At 43.5% G+C, this 27,897-nt stretch overlaps 1 protein-coding gene across 2 annotated transcripts in view; it reads left to right on the top strand.

Annotated features, from left to right (window-relative positions):
• The window catches only part of Epha4 (EPH receptor A4), a 143,012-nt gene that overhangs the window by 63,288 nt on the left and 51,827 nt on the right, over positions 1-27,897 (top strand). For both annotated transcript variants that reach the window (XM_052749973.1, XM_052749974.1), the window contains exons 4-5: positions 4,264-4,419; positions 21,812-22,150. In XM_052749973.1, the coding sequence (XP_052605933.1) occupies positions 4,264-4,419; positions 21,812-22,150 (495 nt within the window). The remainder of the gene's footprint in view (positions 1-4,263; positions 4,420-21,811; positions 22,151-27,897) is intronic.

The raw sequence follows: 27,897 nt of genomic DNA, 5'->3' as shown, positions 1-27,897 counted from the left end.
GATCTTAGACCAGACAGTGGATCACGGGTGACAGTATGGCTGTCAAAGGCACCAGTGAGGCACGAATTGGGACAATGCAAATTGAGTGACACCTCTGTACTTCCTACCTTCCATGTGAGTCAGAAGTTTGCAGAATATCTATCCTAACTGCAGTGCATAAAACCTAGGGGGACAGGAGCTCTGGAAGTTGATGCTTGCATGACTTTGAGGATTGCTTACAACCTTGGATTCCTGCACCGGCAGAATAGCATTAGTACTTGAAGCACATGGATTATTACGGCAGTTAAATTAAATACTTTGCGTAAATATAATAAATGTTCAATGGATGCTTGACATTTACCACCCAAATAGCCTTTCCCAGTTATTTTACAAATTAGTTTAAAATGAACTACTAAGACAGCCAGGTACTGTGAATCTTTTTGTAATTCCAGAAGAAAAATGGCCGGTAACCATCCATACAGGATTTCATTTTATTTTTTTTTTTGTAGTTCTTTGTGTTGAACTCTGGCTTCCAAATCTCCTAGCCTTCAGCCACCCAGATGCTCTGTGCAGGGTCTTTTTAAATGAGTGGCTACATCCAGCTCATTTCATCTATGATCAAAATAAAACAAAGCAATACTGATAATTTTAAAATTCAGAATTTCCATTAGCTTTTTGTTCCATTTGAGACAGTGTCTCATTTTGCATAGACCAGGCCGTTAGAATTTATGGGACCTTCCTATTTCACATTCCTGTGTGCTGAGACGTGTGGGCCAATAAAAGCTACATATTCTACTGTCTTTGAAGAATCTTAAAGTTAACCTTGTTATGGTTGTAGGTCAACTGATGAAAGAAGTTTCTTCTTTTCCTCCCACTCCCTGTCTTCCTTCTTCCTTATATCCCCCATCTCCCTTTATTTCATGTTTAGCATAAAGAAGTGAATAAGGCAAAGATAAATGGGTTTGGATGGTAAGTTGGCGTTGCTGTTCTGGGTTGATCTCTCTATGGGGGAACTTTGTTCAAAGGCAAGCTTTTCTGAGCAGCTTCCCTGGGAGAAACAGAGGAGAAAGATGCTTCTCGACAAAACATGTTGGATTTGTTTATGAAGTCATTTGCTTTCCAAAATACAGGGTAACTGTTCTCAATCAACCAAGAGAGAATGATGGCAAATAAGTGTCTGTCAGTGTGTGTCGTACCAAGTGCATCCTTCACAGGAATTACATTGAGAATAAAAGGGATAGCGAGCTTTTTAAGATGCTTAAGTACACCGGTGAATAGATGTAGGATGCACTTACGCATCTGTGGGCTAAATTCTGAAAGGCTGAACCACACAGAGCAAAGAAATGTACCAAACCATCAATTTAGTAGGTCATTTTGAATGTAGGCAGCAAAATGGCTGTGTGTGTGTGAAAAGCCACTACTATATTTTGAAAGAACCTTTCTAAGAATCTTGAAATATTAATAACATGGTCTTAATGTAGTTAAGGGTAGCAAGGGCTGCTGAGAATAGCACAATGACAATTTTGTATTTTTTTTTTTGCTTGTGCTTGTAAAAGCAAGAAGTTAAAAGTGAAAATAGTCAATGTGTTGAAAAAAGCAGCTTTCAATTTTCTAAATTGGTATAGAACTTTGTATTTCCCAAATAAACTCATATATATTTATCCTTGGTAACGTTTTAATATAAGCAATGAGGAAAAGAGAAAAACTACATAAACTCAGAAATGCACCCCCACCCCCCACCACTTTGAATTCACTGAAGAACTAACTAGTACAATGAATTTTGAGCTTTCACAAATTGGAAGAAACATCTTACAGTAGGATTGTTGTGAACTCCAGGTGAATTTTGTAACTAGTTGTCTAATTAGAATGCCACGACCTTTCCGCCCCGTGCCAGCTTCTGAATGTGGTGTTTTCATATCATACTGATCGGTCACTGATTAATTTCTATCAATTATCACCTTCTCCTCTCACCGTGCGACTTTAGATTTTGATGATAAAAAATGAAAGTGTGGGTGAGTTAACCAGGGACGCACAGAATAATTTTTTTCCGAAAGGCATTAAAATCATTTGTGTCTTGTTCCAACATGAGTTGCCTTGAGTTGCTTTTGCTTTCTGTGACCACTGAGTGATGTGGGGTGGGGGTTAGAAGGCAGGGGAGCCCAGGGAGTTTGTGTCCCTGTTAGGGGCTCTTCCTGTTTGATGTGGGACCATGAGGCTTAATCTTCTGCTTCTTCCCAAAGTCTGGATTGCAGATTTTCATGAAAACCCTAGGGCCATCTTAAACATGACTAAAAGCACCTTGCAAGGTGAACCTTATCTAATTATGGGATGCCTATGAACTTGGGAGACACATAAATCACAGCCACCAAAGCAATTTGTTTTTCTAAGGTGCTTCGGTCCAATGAAAGACGAAAAGCAAATAACAGAGAGATTGATCTGGGAGTACTTTTATTGTTGGTGCTCCACACACCATAAAGTTTTAGCTCGTTAAGGGGGATTCCATAAACAACTTTGGTTAATAAGAGTGAAGTAACTGTGTGCGCGCCTTTCCAAGTGCCCACTAAAGTCCCTTACCACTCGTCATTGTGAGAGATGATGATGATGAAGAATATGCCAACAGGCCAGGCCAGAGGGTGAGGGGTGGCCTTCAGTGAATGCTGTGTGGACCAATGTGGCAGCTCTCTGTGGCTGCAGGTCTCTGTAGTCCTGTTTCTACAGAGAACCCGGCATGTGTGGGTAGCTATACACCTGTCCCTTTCAGAGAGATCCCTGGATGGCTGCTGTCTCTTGCATGTTAGGCTAGTGAAAAAATATGCAATGAGTCCTTCATCCAGATGGGGTTTTGGTAGTATTGACACGTTCTGAGAACATGATAAATGAAGCAAACACAGAGCAAAGCATGCTGAGAAAATTGTGGGTGGCTCATTTTCTTTCCCATCCTCAGACGTTATGGGATAACTTAATTATCATTGTCCTTATCCGTGACCTTAATACTTGATGGTGCTGGTCAGTTTTTATTTTAGGTTGAGATAGGTTTGGGGAGTAATCATGAAGAGTGTGAGGAGGAAAAAGGGGAAGGGAGCAAAAGCCCTCTTAATTAATTTTTATGATGAGGTTTTGCAGCATTATTGAATTTTTCCACATTACTGAGGAAAGTAGTCCTCAGTGTCCGTGTGATGTTTATAATGATGAGATCATGGAAAGCCGAGTCAGGTGCGTGAAAGGACTGTGTGGACCTGTGTTCTCTGGCCTCACCTCAACGGTGCTCATTGCAAGGGGAGAGGGCCTGTGCTACAAATAGAGGCAGGGAAACACAGGAGGGCTTCGTGCACTTGAGAATAAACACCACACACACTAGCTGGTTTTTCAATCAGCTGCTTGTCTTATACTATTCCAGAATCTATCTGTAAGTAGTCCTCATTGTGTTGCTCTGCTGACTCATGCCTTCCAAGCTCGTGTCTCATGAATGCCTTTGCTGGGTTTTCAATTTGATTCTCTTTGTAACCATAATTAGGAAATAGCCCCCAACCAATTTTTTTTGTTAGCATTTGGCCATATTTCCATCTAGTTGATTGAATAAAAGACACCCCTCCCCCTCTCTCAAATTCCAAAGTAAGTGGTTGAGAGTTCAGGTTCGGGGGAGCAGCAGAACACTTGGGGGTCAAAGATGGCTGCTGAAACTCAACCAGGTGCAAGGTGTCACACTCACAATTACCTGGTGGAAACTGGAGTTCTTCCTTTAAAAGGTGTGGCTAATACCAGTGCATTGTAAAGGGGCTACAGTAAGATTGAGCAACGTGGAGCCTCTAATGGCTGCTGGCTTCCAGAGAACCTTCCAGGAACCTTCCACTGTATTGTGCTTGATCACACTAGTTTTAAGGCATTGCCCTTTAGAGGCTCCTTGACACGTAACCAGAATTGCCAGTGAGCCTTAAAGAGAAGCTGTGAGGCTGAGTGGGTGGCTGAGTTGCTAGAATGCTTACCCAGCTTGCAGGAAGCTCTAGGTTTGATTCCCCAGCACTCAGGTGGTAGAGGCAGAAGGATGAGGCATTTTAAGTCCACCCTCAGCTGAATAGAAAGTTTGCCTGGGTTATATGAGACCCTGTCAGTCCATGTTTTAGGCTGCTTTGCCCTGCATTTCAAGCCGGGTGATCACTAGAGATGAACAACACCCCCCCTCCCCCGCCCCCACCTCTTCTGCCATCAAGGAAATGCTTTTCCACACTTTGCTTCGTTCTTCTGACAGTGGTTCATGTTTGTTTTCCTTTTCCTCCTTCCCCGTAGCTTGCAAAATTGGATATTACAAAGCTCTCTCCACGGATGCCACCTGCGCCAAGTGTCCACCCCACAGCTACTCCGTCTGGGAAGGAGCCACCTCATGCACCTGTGACCGCGGCTTCTTCCGAGCTGACAACGATGCCGCCTCCATGCCCTGCACCCGTAAGTGGTTTGCTTGTCTCCTGTCTTCCGAGATGCCAGCAGCTTTCATTACCACCTGGCAGGGTGCTGCCAGGACTGCTCCCGGGATAACCTTGCAGGGGGCAAATTAGATAGCAAGCACGCTTCCCCTTTCTATCATAGCAGGAGAAACGCTTTTGAAAAGAAAGGCTCTCTTTCACTCTTTCTGGTTGCCTTCAAAATGCACAGCTGCCAACAAACTACTTTGTGAGTGTTCGGGTTGTCTGACAGTGTAATTACAGCGGAGAATGGAATTTATAAATGGCTTCACCATTGCATCGAGGGCTGGGGGAACCTTGACAACCACAGGAGAAAGAGGTAGAGGACGATGACGACGACAGGGTTTGGGAATGTGCCGCCGTCCTGTAAGAGACAGTTTAGAGTGCTCTGAGGTCATTGCTTGGGTTTTTCATTTTACCTCTTCCTGCTTTCATCATATAGCTTTGTGTTCATAACACTTAGGCCAGGACCCTAATAAATGCTTATTTCATATTAGGCACTTAATAAATGCTGGGCTAATGAATAGATGGTGTTGGCAAGCCCGGTGCGAAGCTGGACAGGGAAATCTCCTCTCACACTTTATTTGGACAATGTTCCCAAGGTGTTGCCACGGACCTTGCAGCGGCTGTGACCTTGAGCAAGGCAGGAATGATGGGCCCCTGGCATTTCGCTCATGTTTTGCACTAGTTGAGGGCCGCCTTTCAGGGCACAGCCTGGCAATGTGGCATATAGGACTTCAAGTTCAGAGCTTGCTTCTCAGACTTTGGTTTACTAGCAGAGTGGCTGCTCAGCCTCTGACGTCTTAATTTCCCCATCTGTCGAATGGAGCTAATAACAGCATATGTTATGTATCTTTATCCTGAAAAGCTTTACATTCAAAGATTCGAAAGAATTTTTTTTTTTGTGGTATTTGCATTTACACAAAGTGTTACTGTTGAGAATGAGACCCAAGTCTAAATATGAAACTCATTTATGTTCCATACATGTTATCCTCATAGCTTAATGGTAACTTCATAAAGTACTTAGAGTGTGTCTCTGTTTTCACGGCAGCCTATCATGTGAGGTCAAGTGTGGAATTTGTCCCCTCATGTCACTCTTCAGCTCAGAAGGCATCAGACTCTAGAGCACGTTGGAATTTGGGGGTTCGAAATACACCCTCTCTACCTCCCTTAGGACTGCTGTTATTATACATCCTCGTGTAGGTTATGTGTGTCTAATGAGTAAAACAACTCTACTTGGTACATTCTAGGTTTTACTGTTACTATGACTACTATTATTTTGATCTTTAACTATGGTAAATCACAGATGGACCAGTCTGGGCCAGCATCACTAAACATGGAAGACATTCCTGGTTTTTGATCAGTTGAAGCTGAAGGGCGCTGATTCTGTAGCATGATCAAGAACCACCCTTAATAGGAGAAAGAAGAGAGGTTTCAGGTCCATCACAGACTTGTGGTGAAATTGCCATCCCCTCTGGATTGACTTTTATGACAAAAGGACTATCTTAGTTAGGGTTTCCATTGCTGTGAAGAGACACCATGACCATGGCAACTCTTATAAAGGAAAACATTTAATTGGGGCTGGCTTACAGTTCAGATGTTTAGTCCATTATCGTCATGGCCGGAATCAAGGCAGCATGCAGGCCGACATGGTGCTAGAGAAGGAGCTGAGAGTTCTCACCTCTTGACTCACAGGCAACAGCAAGTGGTCTGTCTCACTGGGCGGGGCTTGAGCATACATGAGACCTCAAAGCCCACATCCACAGTGACACACTTCCTCCAACAAAACCACACCTACTCCAACAAACCATCACAAGGACCTACTGTTGCAGTGGTGTAAACTCTATAACAAAGTGATGTGCCCAGCACTTTGGATGATAAACTTGATCACACACTCACACTGTAGTGACATTTAAGGTAGGTCTTCTTGGTTATAAACTAGGTAACTGCTGGCACCAAGATGCCCCTGACCAGCTCAGAGATGGAGCTGCATGCACATCTTGGGGACTCATAGTATGTACGCCTGGAAGGTTCTTTTACCTGGTTTTCCAGATCAAGCATTAAACTTCCAGGATTAAGGATTGCAAAGGGCTAAGCTTCCATGTTTCCATGCTTCCATAGCAGCAAGGATGTCTTTACCTTCCTTTTTTTTTAAAAAAAAAAACTTGTTTATTTATTATGTATACAGAATTGGGTGCCAGATCTCATTGCAGATGGTTGTGAGCCACCATGTGGATGCTGGGAATTGAACTCGGGACCTCTGGAAGAGCATTCAGTGCTCTTAACCTCTGAGCCATCTCTCCAGCCCCCCCCCCCCTTTTTTTTTGGTCAATGCTTTCCCTAGACTAAATTCTTTCTCTGGCTGGTTCTCCTTATTCCCAACCCTTTGACCTGATCAAATCTTGAGTTTTCCAGTATTTTTATGCAGTGTTAAACTTGGTGATTTACTTAAGAATGAGCTCCCTGCCCCTGTCTACACTCACTACCAAACAACAGCTCCTGACTGCTGGGAACCAGGGGCACATGAGCAAGCAGAAGAGGAAGTATTTCAGGCTGATGTTTACCAAATGGCCCTTTATTTGTATGAGGTACCCCACCTACTCGCCACACAGGGACTCTTTCCTTCCTTCTGGGTAAGGTTTGACTGTATTGTGAATGTCAGGAAACTTAACACTGAACAGCATGGGTGTTTTCAGTCTCCTGATTCTGGTGTGTCGTCTAGCATTCTAGTAAGCCTGTGCCAATGTAGTGACTGCCCCTTGATGCTTGGGAGTATAGAACACCTCCAGAGACTGCTGTGTGTGTGTTGTATTAGGCTATTTGCCATAGGCATCATACCTATGTGACATTTTTTTTTTGAGAAACAAATTGTTAACTTTCTTCCAAAAAGATGCAAATGAAAAACAAAAACATACTGATTTTTAAACTCAATTGCTGAAACCAAAATTTTAAAAATTTGATATGACACGCCCCCACCCCCACCCCCACCCCATTTGTGTTCTCCAAGATTAAGGAGGAAGGGTTGTGAGCTTTTTGAGCTGTGAGTAAAGGTCAATGAGGCTCCACCAACTCTGCAGGGGTTCCTTTCTTGCCACTTTGAATTCTTCCCACTCTTCTCTGCTCTGAGGTCTTGTGCTTGGTGCCTGTAAACCGACCATCACTGTGTCCTGCTGACTTGCTCCCAGGGTTTCTGTGACAGGCTCCCAGACTTCCCAGACAGCTAGAGCTCCCTTGCACCAACCAAGCCTGTGACTAAGAGCATTTAATGCCTCCAGGCCCCAGTTTCCTTCTGTGAAGTAGATTCTCACTATCTATGCCTATGTTTTAAAAAGTAATTGAGAAAATATTTGGGACAGTCTGACACATATTGGGAATCGGAGAAGTTTTTGTCCTTTTTTATCTCTAGTTGGTCATGGAAGTCCTTGGCCACACCACCTCCCAGGGAGGGGGCATTCATTCCCCTTCACAAATGTCAGTGACTTGTGACAACACAATGAAGTTACTCAGTGCAATGATTGGCTACGTTGCACCCCAGGTAGGACTCAAAAATCTGACTTTAATCCTGTTCTGCAGCAAAGATGGATATCACATCTCTACAGAGTTCATTTTTTTAAACTTTATTAATTATGTAAGCCTTAGAAACCCTCCTTTGAGAGAGGGACACTTGGGTCTGTATTACGAGATGAGACAGCAGGATTAGAACCTGTGTCTGAGGATCATATTTCTCCCTTTCTGTTGACTGGAGAGTGGAAACTTACTGTTTAATCCGCAGCCAATAGGAACGTGTGTCTACTGGAAAGTCATGAGCGATATTCTACATTCAGTTGCTCATTTGTGTTATCCACATTTCTAGAGCTGACTAGCCACATGGGGTTGCTACAGCCACTGTTAGATATATAGCATGGATGAGGATGTTTCTAACTTTGCAGAAAGTTCACTCTACAGCGATTGAGTAGACGGTTCAGTGTAGAGGGAACAGTGGGAGTTTCTCAAAGAACCTCTTGTTCAGATAACCCACCGGACAAATCCTCCCCATTCCCAGCTTTATCGGATTCTCTTGACAAGATGTGGGGATGGAAGGGAACATAAACATCAGGGGATCCTTTCAAATGGATTCCAGCCCCTAATCAGTTCTTCCCAGTTGGTTAAGCCAGGTGACAAACCCAATTCCCTGGTGCTGACAGCCATGCTAATCAGGTACCTTCTTTGTTCGCCCTGCCGTCTTTAACCCCGGCATTCTTAGGCAGGCCAGCCTTTAGTGATCGCTCACTGTGACGGCACACTAATGAAGAAATAAAACACACTCTCCGAGACTCATTCTTCTAGCCAAAGTGAGACTCTGCTCCACTGGCTTGTAAAATCAGGTTTTTGTTCACTTGGGGGCTGATTAGACCAGGTAAATACAAGTCGCACCAGCTAATTCAGAAGGAGACACCTAAAAGTTTACACTGTCCACACCACGGGAAAAAATTAGGAGAATTTAATAATGAATACACTTTGGTGTTGGAGGACTTTTGAGGGAGCCTCTGGTTATCCTAAAATGAGTAGATATGGTTCAGACAGAATGAGATGTTTCAATCTGAGTATTTTTTTTAAAAAAAATAAAGTAGCCCATACCTGTTTCAAAAAGGGTGTCTAATGCTAAAGATTGATACTTTATTTTTATTAATTATTACTATTTTTCCTCCTTCCCTCTTCTGGGGATTGAACTCTGGGTCATGCATATGCTAAACAAGATTTCTACTGTTGAGCCAGATGGGGTTGCTACAGCCACTGTTAGATATATAGCTCCTTTTAATTTTATTAGAGATAGGATCTTGTTAAATTATGTGGGCTAGCCTCAGACTCATGATCTTACTTAATCCCCTCAGCTTCAATAATTTAAGACCATAGCCGAGTCGCCACCACACCGAGCTAGAGCTGTGCTCCCACTACACATCACTGTGGCGGAAGCCACATGAAAGCCGCTTGGGGATTAGCAGGACAGGGGTCAGGCTGAAATTCTGCACTTCTCACACGTTCACACGTGACCACATGACTGGTGGGTCTAAGTCCCATCGAAAGGGCTGGAGCTCAGAGATTCTCTTTCACGACTGTAACTTTCAGCTAGTGGAAATTCTAGAGGGATATGTCAAGGATCCAGAACATTTGTCCTTAATAGAAATCAAATAGTTCATTTGTCTCGTTCTGAAAAACAACTCAACCCAGTTAGTTGGAGGTCATACAACCATTGGAGGCGTCACTATATGCATGGGTTTTGCCTTTTTTTTTTTTTTTTTTGTGGCTCCTTTCAGACTTCCTGAGGATTGATGTCAGAGAACAGAAATGTAAATGCTTCTCCCACATTCCCTCACAGGCCCCATCAGAGGAGAGAGGCACTGTGGTTTTCTGGTAAATATTGCCTGTAGACAGAGACCCAAGAAAGCAATGAACCTGAGGATGGAATATGAGTCCATGACTTCCTTTTCTTTTTTCAACAGGATTGATTAATTTTTAATTTTTTTTTGAGACCCACTCACTGTCTTGTAGCCCAGGCTGGCCTTAAACTCTCTGTTGCCTGAGGATGACCTTGAACTCTTTCCTGGTCCTTTACCTCCCTCAAGCTGGGATTATAGCATGACACTCTCTAGTATGGCCTTTTTTAAATTATTATTAATAAAATACATGTCCGATAACTAGGCTAGCTAGCCCCTTCTCCCCTTGAATTTGCATTTCCCTTCTGGAATGCAGTCTGGCTTTCTTCAATGCTGGGAAGGCTCCCATGCAAGAACAGGAAGTCCTTTATGACCTTAGTGCTTAGCTGGTGTTCAGTGATTGTAGGGAGAAGGCTGAGCCAATGTTCTGTTTAAGGTAACATTGCAATTTCTGATACATTTCAAAATATGTGAGCAAAAACGGAGGGAGTCACTAGCTTTGTATACCCCCATAAAAAAAAAACCCTAAACCCCACAATTTTATTTTGGTACTCTGCTCAGCCCTGTTCGAAGAGTGGATTTCTGTAGTCTTCAGTTGAAAATCCATCCTTCTGCTGTGCGCTCCACTTGTTTGGGATAATTTATCGGTGTCGGAGATCAGGGCCACTCTGCAGATGAGAGATTATGACTTTCCATTGCCAACTTGAAGGGCCTCCATGTTTCCATCTCTGAGTAAACGGCTTTGAGTAACTCCATCAGCTGTTCCAAACAGTGTGATTGATTAATACTTAGTGTCTTAAATAGTCCCCAAATCGCAGCTTTTAAGACAACTTGCACTGGAAAAGCTCAAGACTGATGAGCAAAATTTTACCTAGACCTAGGCTGAAGGGCCTTGATTTGAGAAAGTTTTCTGAAGGTTGAGGGTATCAAGAATTCGAAAGGACCAAGCTCCAGACCACGGATGGATGGATGGCGCTGACTTTGTCTTCATACTGGCCTCTTCTAATTGAATTTCGAGCGCTGCAGTATTTCCGCTAGAAAGTGTATTGTTTTCAAATCGCCATTTCAGTTCTATTACTCAAAGCCCTCACTTCTAATGCTTGCTGGCAGTTATCAACATAATGAGCCATAATGAAATGAAGAGCAATCTTCAGTGGAAACCCAGCGTCGGTCCCACCGGTGCTGTGTGACTGTGTTGTTAAAATCTGAATGCAAATTAAAAGACCATCGTCCGTCGTCCTTACTCACTTCCAAGGTCAGAAGAAAACTTTTTTTTTCCCTTTTTCTTTTTTTTTTTTGCAAAGCACTCTAATTTGGAGACTCTTCTATCCATTGTCAAACAAGCTCTTGAAGGTGCCCCCAGAGTTTGATATCCCCCCCACCCACAAAGATTCATATGTTTAGCAGTCTGGCTTAGGGATTTAGGGAGGTATGTCTATTGTAAGGTTTTGATGTCTAAACCATAGAATAAAAGGCATCTTTCAGTTTCAAGTTTACTACGTCTTGCACCCCCAACCCCAAAATCCGAAAAATGTATTTCTTTTTACTTTGGAGTTGTAAATAGCTAATACTGTAGTAGTGTGGGGGGGGGGGCATTGTATGAAAGTGAAGATGGGTCATGACCAGTTTGGTAAAAGAGTGAGCACCAAATCCCCCAAGTATTCATGGGAGTTTCAGAAGGTCCGGTGGGTGATCTTTAACTTTTTTTTTTGTCATCTGTACAATCAATCCCTCTTGAATTCCAAGATTTCCAAGGAAATGTCCCTAGTGTGTAATGGACAGCTGTTCCAGCTGTGACCTTGAAGTACCGCCCCTAGTGAGGTTGCAGGTAACTGCTACACCTGCTGACATTTTAAAGTACCTGCCCCTAGTGAGTGCGTGGCCGCTGGGGACCCTTAAGACCTGGGATGCACTTTGGAAAGATGAGAGAGGCATATCTCTGCTCTTCACTGGTCATCCAACCTAGCCTCATCAATGCCTGGGCCTTCCTTCTAAACAGGGTGCATACCCCTTGAGGGGCTCTTCCTGAGGCTGGCCTCTGACCTCCACACAAGAACTGAATGTAAGGTACTAGATGGGCTTCAGGCTGACTGTGTGCTGACTGGTTATTTGAAGAGTGTGAAAGTGCCATGCTATTCCATAAAGATCAGCTTCCATCACATTGCCCCTTCCTTTCTGACCTACTTTTCCATTGTACAGAGATAAACAATGTACTGCCTATTCCAGGAGGAAATGCATAGGTGTGAGGAACATTAATCTCGGCTCTCGCGAAAGGCTCAGATAATCTGCCATTGCCATTTATTTAGCCAAGTTATTACGGTTCTTCTACCCCCATGAATAATTAAGAGTGGCTTGCCATCAAGCAAGCACGCCCCATCATTTCTGGATGGCATCCCTGACACTCCTCACCGAAGCCATACTGTGGTTATGCACAGCGTGCGTCTTTGAAACAGGGTCAATTATACATTTTTCTGAGCTCCCCTGGGGTGAGAACTGAGGAGCTTCCTTGCTATCAGCATTTTGATTTTTCTCTAAGTCTGTACTCCTGCTCCACCTGCTACCTAGGGCCCAGCCAAGATGAGCTGAGAACAGAGTGCAGGCACCGCTTGCCCCCTCCTGTGATCTACCACCAGGGAAGCGGCCTTTACCAGAAACTCCTAAGTACCCTGTGGTGTAGAGGTAGGAACCACACAAAAAGGGCAGATCAGTGAAGCCTAGAGCACTGTCACAAAAGTAATAATGCCAGCTAGTCATCATCCCGAAGGGCAGTGGACTTAGAGAGAATTAACTCTGGGGTAGGCAAGTTGAGAAAATTAGAAGGATTCTGATCTGTTCCAGAAAGGGATTCATAGTGAAACTTCATGGTTTTCTGTCTCTTTGAGGTGCTGGGGGAGGGTGGGGGTGGGGGTCATTTTGCTTTGGACCCTGAATTTCTGATAAAGCTGGAACCAGGTTGCTGTGTTAATTTGCTTGAGTTGCTTAGCTTTCCCGCCTGCCCACTGCCCTCCCTACCTCTCTCCTTCCCTTCTTCCCTCCTTTCATTCTTTCTGTGTGTGTGTGTCTGTGTGAGTGTGATGTATGCATACATGTGCACATGTATATGGATGAGTGTGTGTGTGTGTGTGTGTGTATGTGAGTGGACGCCAAAGATCAACGTGGGTATCTTCTATCACTCTCCATGTTATTCTTGGTCACAAGGTGTCACAAACCTAGGCTAGCTCAGCATTTCAGCAAGGCTGGTTGGCCAGCAAGCCCCCAGGGGATCCGCTGTTCCGCCTCTCCCCCAGCACTGCTGTCACAGACACACATCACTATGTCCGGCTTTTGTGTGGGTGCTGGGGATCCAAACTCAGGTCCCCACACTTGCTCAGCAAGCATGCTGCCCGCTGGCTGAGCCATCTCCCCAGCCTGCTTAGCTTCTGCTCACACTAACTTTTGGTGATCAGATTGTCCTGATGCCTTTTGAAAAAATTTTATTCGGGGATTAAATTTACGATAAAGTATGAAAAAGTGTTGAAAAAAAAAAAACATACACCCGTGCACAGCTCAGCTAACTCCTGAATGAAATGCCATCATAGTTTTCTTGGTCCTGTCTATTTCCAAGTACTCGTGGGTAACTGAGAATCTATAAAGAACTTCAGCTCTGCTCTGGGCATCTCATATAAAGAAAGAGAATATTCAGTTAATATTCCTGAGAGGAGAAGAGCACAATAGAAATAAGAGACAGACTAGGCATTGGCAGAGTCTCAGCGTTGACCTCTATGGGAAGCGAAGACTTCTTCAGGACAGCAACAAGTGATGGATGTGTCCAAGTGGTTCAGCTTTGAAATCGTGGACAGCTCTGCCTTGGCATTCGTATTGTGAAAACACATAAACTGCTGTGATAAAAGGTTCTGCACCGTTCATAAATCTCAGAAGCGGCATCCCTGGACAGCAGTCTTTATGTAAACTAACCCAGCCGTCGGGGTCAAGGGAAAGCAATTAGTGGTGGCAACGTATACAGCTGTCATGGGGGAAGCAGGGGCTTCATGTCGGAATCCGAACCTGTACACCCCCAACTGTTTACTCTGCCTTACAACTTGTCTTTCGACCAGAGAGAGATTAACAACAAAAGCTTATCTGAAGGGTGGAAGGGCTTTTCCAGCTAAGACACTGAAGTATTATTGACAGCCCCAAAGTTGCACGTGCTCCGCGCGCAGCCTGTTCCGCAGCCTTATGAAATGGAACCGGAGCCCCAAGGTGCCTCTTCCTCGGAAGATAATGTCTTGTAACTGGTTGCCTTGGCGTTTTATCGGGTGACAGTTGCGCTTAAAGGAATTGATCATCTTAAGAGTTACGTTTTCTGCCCAGGCTCCTGGGATGCTCCTTGCTACTTCCAGAATTAATTTCATGGCTCAAGCATTGAATTTTAAAATGGTGATTAAAAATCAGTTAAGTATTAAGAATCTGTAATGGGTCTGGATGCCATGGTGCCACAGGAGCCCTGGTACTGTGACTTTTCCTGTCAACTGACTCCTTGTCTTGGTTACAAATTAGAGCTTTTTTTTTTCTAATATTTTAATATGAAGTTGCCCTTCCTTCCTTCCTTCCTTCCTTCCTTCCTTCCTTCCTTCCTTCCTTCCTTCCTTCCTTCCTGATTTCTTTCTTTCTTTCTTTCTTTCTTTCTTTCTTTCTTTCTTTCTTTCTTTCTTTCTTTCCTTCCTTCCTTCCTTCCTTCCTTCCTTCTTTTTTTCTTTCTTTCTTTCTTTCTTTCTTTCTTTCTTTCTTTCTTTCTTTATTTATTTATTTATTTATTTCTTTATTTCTTTCTTGTTTATTTGTCAGCTTTTGTGACACACACACACAGACTGTGGCAATGTTGTGTCTGATAAGGCAGTTGCACTGTCCAGATAAAGGAGTCATCACTTACTCCCTCGGCAATTAGGTATTAGGCTGTTAAATATCACTAGCATGCAGTGTATCATGGGACTATAAACGATAAACCATGGAGGAAGCTGAGTAGGTGAAATACTTGTCTGCAGGCATGAGGACCTGAGTTCAATTCCCCAAGCCCATTTTTTTTTCCCATTTTGTTTCTTTTGTTTGCTTGTTAATCCAATATGGCGGCATGCTCTTGTAATCCCAGCCCTGAGGCTCACTGGCCAGCCAAGCTAACCTACTTGTCTAAATCCAGTAAAACAAGGGAGCTTATCTCAAAATCAAAGTGGACAGCCTTCGAGGAAAGGCTCCTGGGGCTATGCTCTGGCTTCCATGTGCACCAACATGCACGTCCGCATACGTGAATACACTCAAAAACAGCCATAAACCGAGAAATAAGAATGGAAACTAATATTCTCACAGGAAGGAAATAAAAGGTTATATGATGGGCTGCCTCGGGGTCTGTTAGCACTTTGATTCCCGTTGTCACAAGAAATGGAATTTTCGGGTGTTCATGGAACTTTACACCATATGTCCATAGGCCTGTTAAACCCACATCCAAATGGAATCATCATAGCTCCAGTATTAATCTCTTCCTTTACGAATTAAGTCTGTTTCCAGTTCATAGGGGTTGGGTGGAGTGCACCAGCTCTTGGTGTTTCAGCTTCAGCTTCCCATGGCATAAAAGCACACGATGGTTATACCTCATTTTGGACACACGTTAATGCCCAGGTTCCTGGTTAACCGGTGGGTTTACATCATGTGCGTATTTGTGCATGGGCAGGAAATGGGCATGGGAGTGTAGTGTCAGCGGAGACCAGAAGAGAACTGGAGTTAGAGGCAGTTGTGAGCCGCCACCCGACATGCGTGCTGGAAACCAAACTCAGGTCTTCGGCGTGAGCAATACTCCCTCTTTTTTTTTTTTTTTTTTTTTAAATTTTCGAGACAGGGTTTCTCTGTGTAGCTTTGCGCCTTTCCTGGAACTCACTCTGTAGCCCAGGTGGGCCTTGAACGCACAGAGATCCGCCTGGCTCTGCCTCCCGAGTGCTGGGATTAAAGGCATGCGCCACCACTGTCCTGAGCAATATCCCCACTCTTAATGGCTGAGCCATCTCAATTGTAGGTGCTGCATTTTCCCCAGAGGAGAGAACACATGCTTAGTGAAGGGGAAAGACAATCCCTTTTGCGATATAACATGATATTTTATGTGCTGTGATAACCCTTGGTATCTGCTATAATTTGGCCTCTAATTTCTTCGGGGCCTCTTACTGTCAAACCCTTGTCAACTGAACATAAGTTGACATTCCACAGGAAAACAATAATTACCCACCGTAACACCTTTCCCCAGTACCTGCTAGGTGATGTGAAAAGCATTTCACACCCGCTGAAGGAAATGATGCTCATTTAACGTCCCCAGTGGAGTGCGTTGCCCATCTTGGTTAGAGCAGTGGGAAGTAAAAGGCATTTCATTCCTTCCTCAGACAATGACATGAGGTGTAACTTAGATTTTAGAAATCAGGGTTGTTCCCGACCTCCTAGTCGGAGCTTCCTATATTGACTTGTGGTGCACTTAGTGTCCATAGTTTTATAGAATTAGGAGGGTACCTGTATTTACTATGCAATGGCAGAATACCTGACAGACAATTCATGGAGGTGGGGGGCGGGAATGTAATGTTGCTCACAGTTAAGGGGATGGAGGTCCATCATCGTAGCAAGTCACAGAGGTGGATCTTGGGAGCAGGAACAAGAGTGGCTGGTTACATTGTTGCAAGCACACAAGTCTGTGAGTGGTACCACAGCTTCAGAGACCCTCTTCCTGGGAAGAAGGATCTTATAATCCAGCGGTTCTCAACATGTGGGTCAACCTTCAGGGGTCGAACAACACTTTCACAGGTAAAGCCTAAGACCATCGGGAAACACAGACAAGATACTTACAATTCGATTCATAACAGCAGCAAAATTATAGTTATGAAGTAGCAACGAAAATAATTTTAAGTATGGTCAGGGGTCACCACATCATGAGGAAATGTATTAAACCAGAACATTATGAAGGTTGAAAACCACTGATAATCCCTCTAGGAATGATTGACAAGCAATGGCCAATTTCAGCTGCTGTCTAGTTTTGCCAAGATTTCCTGGGTACAGCCATGCCCAGTGGTGGAGATACTTGCTGTGGCTGCTGAGTGGCTGTTTCCAAGAGCATATGGCCCATAAAGACTAAAATATTTACAACGTGGCTATGTAATAAAATGTTCTTACAAAGAAAGAATGCTGACCCTGCTCTATTCATAAATTAAAGGTTATTGCATTTGCCTTTTGTTTCTGGTAGTATAGTTATTATCTGTGCCACTAAATTATATTAAAAACAAGAAGGGCATTCAAAATGTGAAAACTTTAAAAGAGTTTCACATGCCAGCCCCATTCTTGGGGTGCAGAGACAGAGAATGTGGAGCTTATGTGTGAATGCCATGGGGAGATTCACAAATGCGATTCAAAATGAGCGATTCAAAATGAAACTGAGCAGTGCCTCCCCTTACAAGCATTTCAGCATTTGATTATTTCATATTTAAAAACAGCTTAATTTGGTGATAAAAATAAAATTAAATGGGGGAGGGGAGCTCTATTAAAATTCTATTAAAGGCAAATATGAGGCTTCCTTTGGAGATGTTAGAATCCATTTCTTCCAGAGAGATTTTAGCTGGCTTCGTGATAAATTATCACCTGAGAACAAAGCAGAAGAGAAATTGGAGCCTTCAGTTCTGACTTGACAAAGCTTTAACTGACAGGCCCCATTTTAAACCCCCAGGTGCAGTGGTTAGTCACGGAGTCTGTAGGAACGGGTCAGAGCAGGGTGCATGCTTGCCCGCTAAATCCAATGCACACACACACTTCATATTTAGATGCCCTTAGCCTGTTTCCTCTACGAAACCTCCTCCTATCTAGGAATCTGTCACAAATCCATTAAAATGAATCAAGGTGTTTTTTTCCCCCATGCTACTCTCCAACAGGTGATGAAATGAGAAGTCAATAGATATTTGTTAAGTAAACAAGCACTCTACAGCGCCCCCAGCATTGGTAACCATTGATACCGGACACATAGCCTTTCCCAGCTTTTCCAGTCTGGTTAGTCTATGGGAATGAGTTAGTACTAGTGAACCTTATGGGAGAAACTGAATGGTACAGCTTTAACTCAAGGAAGCCCGTTTTCACCAACGGTACAAGTTACATTCAAGGACTTCACTAGCCATCAATCTACTCACTCATCAAACATTTATTGCGCTTTCTCTGAACTAGATATTAGGAAATAATGGTAGACAGTGGGAAATAATGAGAACATTGATTCCCTTGAGGATGACTTAGACACAGGTGATAGATGAGGACAGATGTGGAGCGGATGTCTGGTTATCAAGAAACTGTCAAGCATCACAAGCGAATTGGGCCACAGAAACAAACAAGGAGCTGAAATAGGTGTGGCACCATACTCGCTGCCAGCCTTGTATTCAGGCTAATATCGATAGCGGTTAAGACATTTTGTTCCTCACAGTGACCCGTCAATGTGTGTTCAGTGAGGGCGGTATAGGCAGAATGACTAGAAAATTTGATCCTATTCTGCTGTAGCTTTGATTGATAAGTCATATAGTCCTCACTCTGCATGCATTTGGGATTGGCTCTAGGACACTCAGGGATACCAAAATCCATGGACGGTCTCCACCCATATCTAACATGACATGAACAACACCACTTTCCTGAATGCTGTACTCTTTGGGGACACTTATAACTAATACAATATAATGCTGTCTAAGTAGTTACACATGCTGTATTTCTTGGGGAATAATGGAAAAAAAACCAAACAACTAGTAGGTTGCTTTATGTTCATGAGAACACATTCTTTCTTGAATTTATACCCGGTTGATTAGATCCCTGGAAGTCAACCCCGTGAGTACAGAGCCCTACCGTACTTAAACTGAAGACTTCACTTGCAGATGACCTTGTCTCTGACCAGGAAGGAGGGCCATTCACCATTACTACCTGATACTCAGACACAAAACTTAAATGGAAAAGAAAATAGGTCGTGATCAGTTTTTCTTTTGTATACTTCCTATTTATTGGCTGAGAGTTCATGTTTCTCAGAAGGCCTGCTTTCTCTTATTAGATATCCCTGCAAAGAGTTGCCGTAATGATGTTAAGTATAGCGGGAGACCTAGGTTAGCTTTGGCATCATCGGGTCCATCATTTTTTCCTACATTGTCTTGAGGAGAATTTTTCTGTGCTGAAGAAGCAGTGGCCCTTCACTATAAACGAGGAACACACTCATTCCATGTTTGCCGTCTTTTAATTGGCAAGAGATATAAAAAGAAACCACAATGCCACAGACGAAACACAGCCACCATGATGATTTTAGCTTGGAAAGCACGTGTGCTTCTCTGCGTCTTTATAGGCCAGTTGGTTAATTATACCGGGCAGGGATTTCCATGATTCCTTTCCCCCTTTATTATATGACTATAATTGTCCAATTCATACACGGCTAGAGTGTTCTCATCATGTTCTAGGACAGCAAAATACGACACACAGGCAGAGCTGTTCTTCAAACCATTCCAGGAGGTGCATTGAACTTGAACCTCTTTTAGCATTTACCTCAAGGCCTCCTTTAAGAACCAAGACGACTGTTTGAGACCACAGCTTGTTTTCACATCATCCCTCCCCCCGGCCCCCACCCCATGAAATCCTGCTGCATCTTTGTATTGCTTTCCACATGGCAGTGTTACCTCTCCGGGTCCTGTGACCATTTAGTTTTCTGCTCCATTTCTTCTCTGTTTAGACACCGCCGTGCCCCGTCCTACATACTAATTACTGACTTCTTGCCTCTGCGGTACTCGGTTCATTGTGTCACATTTTCCCATGTGAAAGTGGACCGGCGAGCCTTGGCAAGGAGGTTAATGGATTTCAGAGTCACTCTTGCTTCGCCCTGGAAGTCACAGGAAAGTAAGGACCGATGACTGACCCATTTTATAAACCAGACTATGGCCAGCTTCAGCTGCAGACCGGCGATGGCTTTCACCGTGGTGGCCATCACAAGTCACAGACTTTGAAGAGTAGAAAGTGCCCACTCCATCTTAAAGCAGCGCTTCTGCCTGGTGGAGCAGAAATAACCCCCGACTCTAGGACACAGTCCTTTGAGACTTTAGTAAAATTCTGTTATGAATTACATTGTGTAGATTTGTACTATTATCTGTTTTCTTTCTACATCGCAGCTCCCTCATCTTTAACATTTAATACTTAACACCATACTTGGCTCTCAGAGTCTGATATTTTCAGTAACTCCATCCACATATTCTGAAGTCATTTGCTCATCCTTACTCTGTCCTGTCTGCTGTGTTCAAGACCATACATTGAGTCTTGAAATCTAAATAAGACGAAATTTATAATTCAGTTTCTGGGGGGTTTCTGAAGTCGGCTTAGCTTTAACACAAAATTTACAATAGTTTTGGTAAGGTTCCCCCCCTCCCACTTAAGATTTGAAGGCTGGAGGGTCGATCTTACAGTTAAGAAAGGCTGTGGATAATTAGTCTCAGGGGGTTACAATGAGAAGCTGCTTACCTTTATAAGTAACATCTTCAATTTAGTTGGATGAGAGCGAAGGAGGGGAGATTTCCCACGCAGAACGTTTCCACCAAATCCATCGGCCCCGTTCATCACCGCAAATCAAGTGACAAATATTGAATGTGACTATATGTCCACAGATGACCTGCCTCACTTCTGTCTCCATCACCTCTTTGGACCAGACTCAGTGTTCCATGGTAGCTAATAAGGAAAAGCATCAATTCCATACAGGCCTCCAGTTAACTTCCCTTCCCGAGACAAGTGTAGAATTACCTTCAAAGCAGTCATCCCCCAAAACATGTGTGTATGTGTGTGTGTGTGTGTACACATAAATACGTGCATTACGTGCATATGTGCATACACACACACATACACACACACACACACACACACACACACACACACACACACATACGAATGTGTGTAGAAAGAATAAGTGTTCTGTGAAAACTCAGTTTGGCTCTGCCTTGTTTTTGTTGTTGTTGTTATTATTTCATTTGCCTGCTTTAGTTTGGTTATTTTATAGTAAAGACTTCTTTTAAACATTTGAAACTGAGTTAGACCAAGAAAGCTCCTCCTTCAGCTCTCAACGTCTTCCATCTTCTACCTGACAGCATTTAGGGCATAGCCTCTTGGCTAAAGGGTTGGTGGTCGTATCTTCTATTGTTTCTCAACTACCCATGATGCTTTGGATCACCAGTCATCGATGATGACAGTCACCATCAGCGCTCCCATTTCAGGAACGTTTTGATGTCAGCGGGAACGAATGTGGTTTTGGATAGCCCTTATCTATGGAAGAGTGAGAAGTAGGTTTGTGGTAGTCATAGACAGCCCGGGCCTAGCTCTGAGATCTCTTTGCAGCTGTGTGTATCTTTCACACGGTGGCAATCATGTTAAACCAGTTCCTGCTAACAACACCATACCAAGTGGTTTAACTTTCACTTAAATCTGTGGCCGCAGACTCCTATCTATATCGCTCTGATCATTTAATTTGCTATTGGTAATGCGTCCCACTGAGCAATCAGAACATGTCTTCAAAAGCCGTCTCTTAAGTATTCATTTTCCAGTCCCCCACAGCCCTGGGAACCGGAATCTCATTTGTAGAGCCGACTTTCAGAAGGTAAGATGGAGACCAGATAACATATGCTGCTTCCCTGCCAACTGAGAGCAGGCCTGGGCTTTGAGCCCGCTCGCTGTGGAGTGGTTTCATGTCTTGAAGTGGCATGTTTATTTGCGCTGGAGGTAGAATGAGACCCACACGCACAGCTCCTATCGTATTGTTCTTTTGAAGGATCCTTTTTGTTAGCTTTCTTTGCCTTTTGCTTGCTCTGCCAAATGGGCCTTCCTTCTCTCCTAGAGCTGCAGAGAGAGTCATAGAAACCCCTGAAGGAGTCCAACGGGATCTCCATTCTTGGTGTGATGGTCTGTTTTCTCTTCCCCCAGGCCCGCCATCTGCTCCCCTCAACTTGATTTCAAATGTCAATGAGACGTCGGTGAACTTGGAATGGAGCAGTCCTCAGAACACAGGTGGCCGTCAGGACATTTCTTACAATGTGGTCTGCAAGAAATGTGGAGCGGGTGACCCCAGCAAGTGCCGGCCCTGTGGAAGTGGAGTTCACTACACGCCACAGCAGAACGGCCTCAAGACGACCAGAGTCTCCATCACCGACCTCCTAGCACACACCAATTACACGTTTGAGATCTGGGCAGTGAATGGAGTGTCTAAATATAACCCTAGTCCGGACCAGTCAGTGTCTGTCACCGTGACAACCAACCAAGCAGGTAGGAATAATAATTCCTGTTGTTAAGTCATGGGTGCTAATAATCATGAATTGTATTACTGTTCTGAAATCAAAGCAAAACCTATTATAAACCTAGAAGCTGTGTTAGAATACAAAAGATTTGGAGGAGGACAGTTATTAGTTTAGCAAATATTGTATTGCTTCAGACAGCAGCTGCATACCATGCCTTGTATTGGGCAGCAGGAATAAAATGAAGAATCAGTGTGATTGACAGACGATAATTAGCAAACTGAGGCACTTGGGTGCGTTTCATACTTGGTTTACTTTTCTTTGTCTTTTAAGATTGAATTGGTTATGTGTGAGTGTATGTGTGTAGACCTCTAATCCACCTCTAATTCCTGAAGAGAACAACTTCAGGAATGGGGCTTTTCTGGCCGGCAGTTTTACCAGGTGAGCTACCTCCCTGGCCAGGTTCCCTGTTTATTTTTGAAGAATTCAGAAGGAGGAGGAACGTGGCTGGTTTTGTGAGAGTCTTATGATAGCAAGCATGAGCAGCAAAGGGTTGTTAGAAGCTTAGAAGCTCTCAATCCTGCTGTCTCCTCATATTTAACTTCTCAGTGTTTCAGGGGGTAACCTCCATAGTTAGGTGAAATACGCGTATTAGTGGATCTGGTAATGAAAGTCTGCCAAAGACTTAATTCAAAGCCATTTTTTTTTTCCATTTTACTCTGAATTTTCTAGCATATATTTTTTAAAAAAAAAAAATTGGGAAAGATTTTGAACAAGGGCTGCCATGAAAAATCTTTTTTTTTTTTTTTTGTTTTTTCGAGACAGGGTTTCTCTGTGTAGCTTTGCGCCTTTCCTGGAACTCACTTTGGAGACCAGGCGCCATGAAAAATCTTAAGCTGCTCATATAATGAACGGTCTCTTTACTTAGAGTTATGAACCATGAATGTGAAGTGGGCAGGCTTTTATCTTTTTTATGTGTATGTTCACATGTGGGCAGATGTGTGTGTCAGTGGTTGTACATTCACGTGTGTACATACGTATGGTAGAGATCAGAGGACGACTTTGATTGTCACCTTCAGGTACAATCTTGTTTACTTGATGTATTATTATTATTATTATTATTAGTAGTAGTAGTAGTAGTAGTAGTAGTAGTAGTAGTAAGGCAGGGTGTCTCATGGGCCTGAAACTGGCCAAGTAAGTTACGCTGGTTGTGCAGTGAACACAAAGGATCCCCTCATCTCCACAGTTATAAGACTCTACCACCAAGCTTGGCTGTTTTTCCTAGACATGCAATTTACTGACTGAGCTACGACCCCAGCGCCTGGGCTTTTGCCTTTTAATTTTGTAGTTTTAGAGCATCAGCACTATTTGACGTTGTTTCATTTTTCTAAAAGGTCTAGAATGATGTCAAAGTTTTTAGAAGTATCACAAGAGTAATCGCAAGTAATGTTTGTTGTGTTGTTGGTGAATATATATGTGTGTGTGTGTGTGCACACGAGAATATGAGTGCACGCACATGCATATTTAATGCAGTGGATATATCACAGCCCCTTGGCTCTGTATAACAAGCAGCCAGCATGTGCAAAGCAGTCTCCACACTTAGAAGAATATGGTTATGACCGGTCAGTCCTTAAATGAGGATCCTCATTTCACCCACAGTGCTGCAGGCCTTTGTGCACACTAGACAACCACTCTTCCACTGAGCTACACCCTCAGTCCTCTCTCTTTTATTACACCCCTTCAATTATCCTCACACAAATAAGAGTATTGTGTTCTTACCCAATTTAAAACTAGGACTGGACCTTTGGGGGCCACATCTCTGCAGAGTCAGGTTTGAAGTCATTCTCTGACAGCTGAGGGCAGCCCTCAGGAGATAGTCTCCATCTCTACAGGGTTTAGGAAGAGACTTCCATGATTCTTCATATACTTAAGGGATCCCGCCAAAAGATTATGTCAGCCCCTGCTATGCCAAAAGGTCCAAAGAGCATGGTGAAGGCATGCTGAAAATCTTCCACACGAGTAACACGTGCAAGAACTTTATTGGAAAGAAAGGAAAGCGTTAAAACTTTTATGAAAAATGCTGTTGTAATTCTTTTAGACCTAGCAGAGAAGTGGACAGGTAATTCCTCTGGAACAATGAGATGTCTCTTCCCTGTCATGTTGAGCCATCCTGCAGGGAGGTTGGCTTAATAGAACAAAACTTCATCTCTTTATTTTAATTTTCATGGAGGTGGATGCTGGGAAGCTGCTCAAAATTAAAAGTAAATCTTTCAATAAGGAGACCTCCTATGAGGTGGGCCAGAAAGAGGTTTTGCTCAGTGGAGAATCCATGTGTGTGCAGGGCTGCCTCCACGTCTTGCCACACTTAGAAGCTCCTCACTGATTCAAACTCACTGGGTAGTTTGTCTTTGCTTAACAAACCCTTTCTTCATAAGAGTGAGAATTAATAATGTAGGCCAAATTCCTGGGTGAATGTAGCAGTCATCAGCTCTATCAAAGCTCCCCTAAGCATATTTACATATGCACAATTATATTCTAATTGCATTTGGTTCCATCATTCCATTAAATTAGATTCCTTAAGGCCCTTTATAGGCAATGATGGCTTATTCTATAAGGAATTCATAGAATTAATGGATGTTAGCATTCAGTACCCAAAGGCTTCCCAACGCTCTCTACCTTTGTTGTGTTTCATGTTTTTCTGTTGTTGTTTTGTTTTGTTTTGTTTTTTTTCCTCTCATGAGTAACATGTTTTTTTAAAAAACAAAGCCAAACCCACTATTAGATAACAAGGAGAAAAATCTTAGTGTAGACAATGGCCTTTCCTTAAGATTATTAGGAAATCAACAGAATCATAGCCTTCGTGGATTCAGCGCAGCCTATTCCCATTGTGAGAAAAAGGGGTGTGAGGTTTGGATTTAGAGGGGCTTTGATGGAAGGCAGTGTGAATGGGCTGTGTTCTCACAAGAATGTGTGAACCCTTTGAACCATGTGAACCCAGAGAGAGTAACAGCCTTTTCCTCTCCCCCACTGGGTTCAGAAACAATTGGCACAAAGGACAAAGGACATCAGGGTATCTGGCACTTGATTATTGATAAGTTGATTGATGGATGCCAGCTTTGTAACTGATGGAAAGGGCTTAATGGAGTGACGAGGTCATTACCCAGTAGGCTGATGGCGAGGGTCCTAGGAAGGAAGCCTGTACTGAAGCTGAAGGGTGGCATTCCATATGTGGTGTGAACTGTGCACTACTACTCTGGAGTACCTAGTCTCACCAGATGCTGAAGGCGATGCCATCTACTCCAACCCCCATCTCAGGAGTGATGGAGGAGATTGGGGGGTGGGGATCTACCTGAGGTTTCACCTCATTAAATAAAGTCTGAGGGGGAAGCTCCTCCCAGACTCCCTGTCTTTCATGACAGGCGAAAGGAGTAACCTGAGGCTCGTCTTCCTGTATCTTCCATCCTGTAGCCTTTCATTTGGAAAATTGTCTTGGTGTTATGAAAAACGGATATGCAAACTGCCGCGTGATTTGTTTTCCTGGAGGCTGTCTTTCAGTTTACTTGGACTTCAGTGGACCATCTCAGGCAAAATGAATACAGGGTGTGTTCCTAGGAGAGAGAAATGATGTGTAAACGAAACAAGGTTTTTCTGGCTAAGGAACGGAATTGTGATAGTTTTCCTTAAAATGCTGTGGGAGCAGTCAGCATTAATACGGTTGAGTCATCTTTACTCTGCTTTCACCGGCCTCCTCAGGCTGGTTGGTTGGCTCTGGGACCAGATCATACTGAGAGGGGATGGTACTTGTTTGTCCTCAATCATTGGTGACCTCTGAGTAGTTTTCTCTACTGACCCTGAACTGCAGCCACTGGCAGCGGTAGCCATTTTTTAAAGAGTGGTCTGTTTGTTTACGTATGAGAGAGTGTGGATGGGTGCATGGGTGTGCACATGAGGGCACATGTGTGGAGGTCGTCCTTCCAGCATGAGACAAATACCTGGCAACCATTTTACCTGCTGTGGCTTCTTACCAGCCCCGGTGTACGTTTTGGGTTTTCATTGGCTTGTAACAGGGTGGGAATGATCTGCCCCCCCCACCTCCTACCCCCACCCCCACCTTCTGGCAGCAATATTGTTATAGTGACAAACATCTATAGCACTGATGGGTTGTAGCAGTGTGTGAACCAGGCTCCCTGTTGCCTTGGTTGAACTCCTGTAGGCTGAGAGTGTTAGTCATTGCTGTTCTCATGCAGTTCATGTTGGAGCCTTCAGGTGCCTCTCTGAAGATGTTTCCCAGTTGCTTTGCGGTCACATAAACCGGTAGTGCTTGTTCGATTGGCATTGTTCTGTAGGCTTGCCCAGTTAAGGAAACTGCAAGAAGAAAGCCACGCCACCAATAAAGTGGTGTGACACTTTGTCATCGCCCCACTGTACCGAGGGCAGTAGGAGTTGCTCAATATGTTTGTTGACCTAACTTTTATTTATAGTAGAAACAAATGGGTTAACTCTGTCTAGTAGTAATACATTCAATAAACTCAAAATAATGGGAAGAGAAAAGAAAATAATTAAGTACAAGAGGCACACTGTCTGTTATTACTCAACTGGTAAGTTCCCATTCTCTCCTTCGCTGCCATCTTTTAATTAGACACATTATGTTATTTGAGTGGGATAATGGCGAACAGTGGGAATTCTCATCCCCACTGGGTATAATTGCTACCTGTCTTCTAGACAGCAGAAGGAAGCTCCAGGGAGAAGGAGAGGAATCTTGGGGCAATTGAGTGAGGTGATGTGCCCTGGGCATAAAAGAGCCAGGTTTTCTGGGGGTCTGAAGCTGAGATAGGCTTTGTGTGATTCAGGGGTGGAAGTGGGGCTCCAAATAAAATTAAAAAACAACAAAAAAAAACAGAGTTTGGGACCCATATGAAGAAGGTTCTTAGTTTTCCTGTGTCATATTCTGACAAGGTTGAAGAGAATATGTTTGTCAGACAAGGAGACCACTGCATTAGTATGCTCAAGGCAAAAGAGAGAGAGAGAGAGAGAGAGAGAGAGAGAGAGAGAGAATTTGGTTTACTATGAAAGGTGTTGAAAGGCAAGGTCATAGCTCCATAGGAATCTGGCCAGTGCTTAGGTGTGAGAGGTAGAGGCCATACTGGATGTGAAATCGAAGGACAAGCAGAAAGCACATTCCCGTTGCTTTAAAGAATTTTGGTGGAATACAACACTCAAATGGCGTGGACTCAGGACCAAGGCTTTTCTTTAAGCTTGCAAAAGGAGGGGGAAAAAAATTACTAGTATTAAAATTGCACAAATGTTAGCTGTTTTCAGTATCCTACTGCCCCTATCCTCAAACAACCCCTAACGAATGGCTTTCGTATTTCTGAAGAGTTAAAGGCAATCAAAAGATGAGTAATAGTTCGTTGGCATATGGGCATGTGGAATTTAGATTTTGGCATCTATGGATAAAGTTTTATTGGAACACAAGGCCAGTCATTTGTTCACATGTTGTGTGGGAGGGCTTTCCGGCTGCGGAAGCATGGCTGGGTAGCTTGTAGCAGAGCGAATGACCGGCAGCGAAAACACAATTAACTCTCTGGCTTTACATTTATTTTATAAGCTGGTCTCTGCTCTGGCATACTAAATCAAGCAAGGGGAGTAGTCAGAACGGAGGTTAAGATGTTGAAATGGCCATGCCACTTGTGGGAAACTGTGCTTCAGGGGAAGGATGTGGCGGCTTAGCACTCCGGTTAATCCATATGAAACAGTTTGCATTTGGCAAGACGCGTT

The sequence above is a fragment of the Peromyscus californicus genome, unplaced genomic scaffold (genome assembly GCF_007827085.1).
Source record: "Peromyscus californicus insignis strain IS unplaced genomic scaffold, ASM782708v3 Scaffold_21__1_contigs__length_65335640, whole genome shotgun sequence".
NCBI lineage: Eukaryota > Metazoa > Chordata > Mammalia > Rodentia > Cricetidae > Peromyscus > Peromyscus californicus.
Note: the sequence above shows the minus strand (reverse complement) of the source record. Positions and strands in the feature narration are given on the sequence as shown.